At 45.7% G+C, this 4271-nt stretch overlaps 1 protein-coding gene across 1 annotated transcript in view; it reads left to right on the top strand.

The window, feature by feature from the left end:
* The first annotated feature begins 770 nt into the window (after positions 1 to 770).
* The window catches only part of aatka (apoptosis-associated tyrosine kinase a), a 93933-nt gene continuing 90432 nt past the window's right edge, over positions 771 to 4271 (top strand). The window contains exon 1 of the mRNA XM_063186392.1: positions 771 to 1400. Within this exon, the coding sequence (XP_063042462.1) occupies positions 1319 to 1400 (82 nt within the window). The 5' untranslated portion in view covers positions 771 to 1318. The remainder of the gene's footprint in view (positions 1401 to 4271) is intronic.

Here is a 4271-nt window from a genome sequence, read left to right as displayed (position 1 = left end):
ACTGGGGATCGTATGACATTACTAAATGTAGCACTATTGTCCTGTATGGGACTACAAGATGTAATTAATCACTGTGTGTAAAATCACTGTATCATATGTCATTGTGAATCACAAGTTATTGGCTCTGCATAATTAGAAACAGGGAGCTGGATTGTGGCACCTGAACTGAGAAGCTGTGTGTGTGTGTGTGCGCGCGCGCGCGTGTGTGTGTGTGTGTGTGTGAGAGAGAGAGAGAGAGAGAGAGAGAGAGAGAGAGAGAGAGAGAGAGAGAGAGAGAGAGAGAGAGAGACCTGGGCATGCAAAGTTTTTACAACAGTAAAATACAAGAGAGTGAAGTGTTGTCAAATATCCCACAATCGGCCTAGGCCTACTCCACTTTTTACCCATAGTGTGATATTAAGAATAAGTTAAAACACTTCACTTCATACAGGTGAAATGTATCACTGAGTGGTCTTTGAAATGAGGCATCTCATGTTTGGAACTTTGCAACATGTCTAGGGGTAGGCCTAATTTATTTGCTGCTGTTGTAGAATAGCTGTGCCATTTTTATAGAAAATGGGCAAAATATGCCGTCAACGTGTGACATGTAACTTTTAAAACCTATGCTATTAGATGTTAGCAATGGCAGTGGCTTAATATGAAATGTGAGCACTAATCGCTGAGTTATGGTTTGGTACCTCTCTGCAAGATGGCGCTCTCAGCGCGCAGCGTGCCAGCGCAGCACTCAGCTTCCATTCAATTCATTAGTGCGCGGCTGCCGTGATGTAGGGACTGCGGTTTATGGAAAGGAGTGCGGCGGGAAGTCTGCGAGCAATATGGTTTAACTACTCACCTCCTCCACTGAGGAAGGTGACGTGAGTCATAAACAGGAGCATAGATTCAGCTGCCGCGGGAAACCGTGCCAAATACGCGATGTGCGAACAAGAAGAGTGAAGATTTTTTTTAAAGCATAGCATCACGTAGACGAGGGACCGACCGAGTGCACCGTGTCTACACTTCAAGGGACCGCAACACACAAAGCAACCTAATGGACGAGAGGCAAGCAAGGAAAACACGGTTGTTTATGTCGGGTGTAAGACAAGTGAATGACTGCGGTAAATTCCAAAGAGAGACAAGCGAAAATATTCCCCGACATCTGTTTCTTAATCGGATGCATCTGAGGCAGGAGAAAGAGGGATAAAAGACTAAGCAGCCGAGCGTCAAGGAGGAGGGAAAATGCTGCATTTAACCCCTCTGCTATTTTTTCAGTAGCTGATCAGTTTTTTTGTATTTTACACTTTATTTTCCAACACATTGCATCTCAAGCCTTACGAGGAAAATGACAGCGTCCGTCTTGATGGCAGTCATGTCCTCCGCTTTTTTCAACCCGAGCTTTGCCTTCAGTTCACACTTCGACTCAGGTGGGGAAGCTTTTAACATGTCACATATGTGTGTGTATGTTTCACTGGACGTTGTGATGGGGTCTACATGTTTTAAGAATACGCTACTGCTGCGCAAAATGTGAGTGCGTGCTTGTGTGTGCCTGGCATGCGTGTAAAGACGCTTGCATGTGCGTATAGCACATGCCATCATATGGCAGGTATCAGATGAGTGTTTCCGTCAGTTCAATGCATATGTCCGGTGCACTTTCAATTCAGATCTCTTCGAAGTAATCCGGCATGGAAATCCACACCGTTGCCGGTTAGAAACACATTCACATGTTAAACTCGACATGACCAGTGTCCTCTACACGTGAGGGCTGTGTTGTGCTGAGGCATGAGCAGGTGGTCCCTGAGTAAGCATTGTTGCGGTCTCCCTCACCGGCCGTACGGGTACGGTCTCCCCCCACCCCATCATATCCCGAAGTGCTGTCTGCTGCTGGCCAGTCGCATGTGCCCGTCCTTCTCATGAGCTTATACAGCAGGTGAGCTTATACACAGTGTTACTTGTTTGGTTACCAGCATTTATGAACTGGAAGTCAACCTACCGTGGGCAAAAAGTGTCATTCTGTCATTACATTACATCCCATTACATTACACTGATGCTTTTATCCAAAGCGAAGTAGGCTTACAGATATTTACAGGGTATTGGTTACAGTCCCTGGAGCAATGTGAGGTTAGGTGCCTTGCTCAAGGGCATGTCAGCCATGGATGGAGGCGTAGGGAATGGTAAGGGTAGGATTTGAACCAGCAACCCTCTGATCATACCAGCTCTTTAATCATCCGGCTACAGCTGCCCCAGCTCTGTGTGGAGACTTGTGAAGTGCAGACTTGTGAAGTGCAGTGACACCACTGCTCAGGGCCGGTTGTAAGCATAGGCCGGCTAGACGGTCGCCTAGAGCGCAATGTGAAGAAGGAGCGCCGAAATGGCGCTCTCCGATGCGAAATTTTGCGATATGGAGGTTTTTTTATGAAGTCGCAATCAACAACGCCTGGCGAAAGCGCTCCTCACGGCAAAGCGCCCCTCAGCCAATAGTAATATCGCTTTCAACTGTCTCTGGGAAGTCTGTGAACCAATAAACAGACAGTCCTGAGAAAGGGGCGGGACGAGTGACAGCGTGCGATCTATTTTGAATTTGGAGACTCATTCGAGAGACAGAGGGCAAGCGAGAACAGCAAAGCTACTCTGCTGGGTGGAGAATTGTTATGTTCTCATTAAACCAGTCATTGCATGATGCAGGAGTTGCAGAGGGTGTTTTGGAAGTATGTGGTTTAATCAGAAACCGTTTGTGGTAATGTAAAGCCTAATAGTTATGTGGCTACTATTTGGAATTAGAGGGAAAAAGAGCTTTGCTTTTGATCTGAGAAATCGCTAGTTAGCATGCTAACATTAGCCAAGTATGCCAAGCAATGAAATCCAGTAAAGTAGCTAGTAGCCTACTCACTAACACCCACCTGACATCATAATACTTGCTTAGGTTGACCAGCAGTGTAAAATAAGACTGGTGCCATGTTTAAAACAAGTTTAGCTGCCATATCTCCTTCCATCCACTTGAATGAATTACCTGCTTGTTGTAAGCTTAAAAAAACATTGTTTCCAGACCAGAATGACATATAGGCCTACATTAATCATGTAAGAGAACCATGTATGTCTTCATGCTGAGTGATGTAGTATTGCAGACAAGTGAGGCTATTTACTATATTTTGTATATAATGAAATTCAAAAGCGTGACAGCTTTTCTCCCTTTCTCTCACCCTGTCCCTCCGGTTCAAACACATAGATAGCCCCCCTTCTCATTCTCCTACTCACAAATGCACCACTATTTCCAGTAGGCTACAGAAATGAAATTGGTTTGGAATCATAGACAGCACAAATGTGTAGCTTATTAAAATTGTTATGCTGCCATGCTTTGTGATGCTGTAGGTAGTGTAGATAGGCTATCAATGCAGACCTCCTTGGTAGGCCTATTGTCTACACATGCATTTGACATGCAAATGTACTGTACCACTCTCCTGGCATTTCAATTCCATTTTACAATTCAAACACATTGATAACCTCCCTCTCATCTGGGGTTGGGGGCACCACCACCATTACATCCAAGACACCACACAGTGAAGGTACTTTCATGCGACTCAATCTGATGTGTTGGTCGGCTGTCCAAAATCCATTTGATGCAAAACAGTTATTGTTCTTGATGCTATTTAGTTAAGCTTACTACCGGTAGCCTATTACTCTTGTGTTCTGTAAGGTATAAAAAAAAGGGGGGTGGGGGGGGGGGGGGCGCCAGAACTCAAACTCGCCTAGGGCGCCAAATAAGCCAGAACCGGCCCTGCCACTGCTCATATTTGATATTGTAAGTGGAGGACTTTTATTCTCTGCTGGACTACAGTTGTTGACCACTGATTCATTTGCCTGCAGGTATTCTCTCTCTCTCTCTCTCTCTCTCTCTCTCTCTCTCTCTCTCTCTCTCTCTCTCTGTATTCTTGTGTTCTGCCAGGGGAGATGTTTCATTAAATCTCGCCCCCGGAATTCCCTGTGCTTGACTTCTGCAGACAGGCATCGCGTGTCTGTCTTCTCTTCTCTTCTCTTCTCTTCTCTTCTCTTCTCTTCTCTTCTCTTCTCTTCTCTTCTCTTCTCTTCTCTTCTCTTCTCTTCTCCTTCTGAAGAGGTCAATGTGAGAGCATATGTGGTCGTTGGAGCTGCCTGATCTGCCACGCAGCTGATTCAGTGGTTGAGTGCAGTTGCTAGGACTGAGGACCATGAAAGCAATGGAATGTGTGTGTGTGTGTGTGTGTGTGTGTGTGTGTGTGTGTGTGTGTGCGTGTGTGCGTGTGTGTGTGTGTGTGTGTGTG

The sequence above is a fragment of the Engraulis encrasicolus genome, chromosome 2, assembly GCF_034702125.1.
Source record: "Engraulis encrasicolus isolate BLACKSEA-1 chromosome 2, IST_EnEncr_1.0, whole genome shotgun sequence".
In the NCBI taxonomy this organism is placed as follows: Eukaryota; Metazoa; Chordata; class Actinopteri; order Clupeiformes; family Engraulidae; genus Engraulis; species Engraulis encrasicolus.
This window is presented reverse-complemented; position numbering and strand designations above follow the sequence as displayed.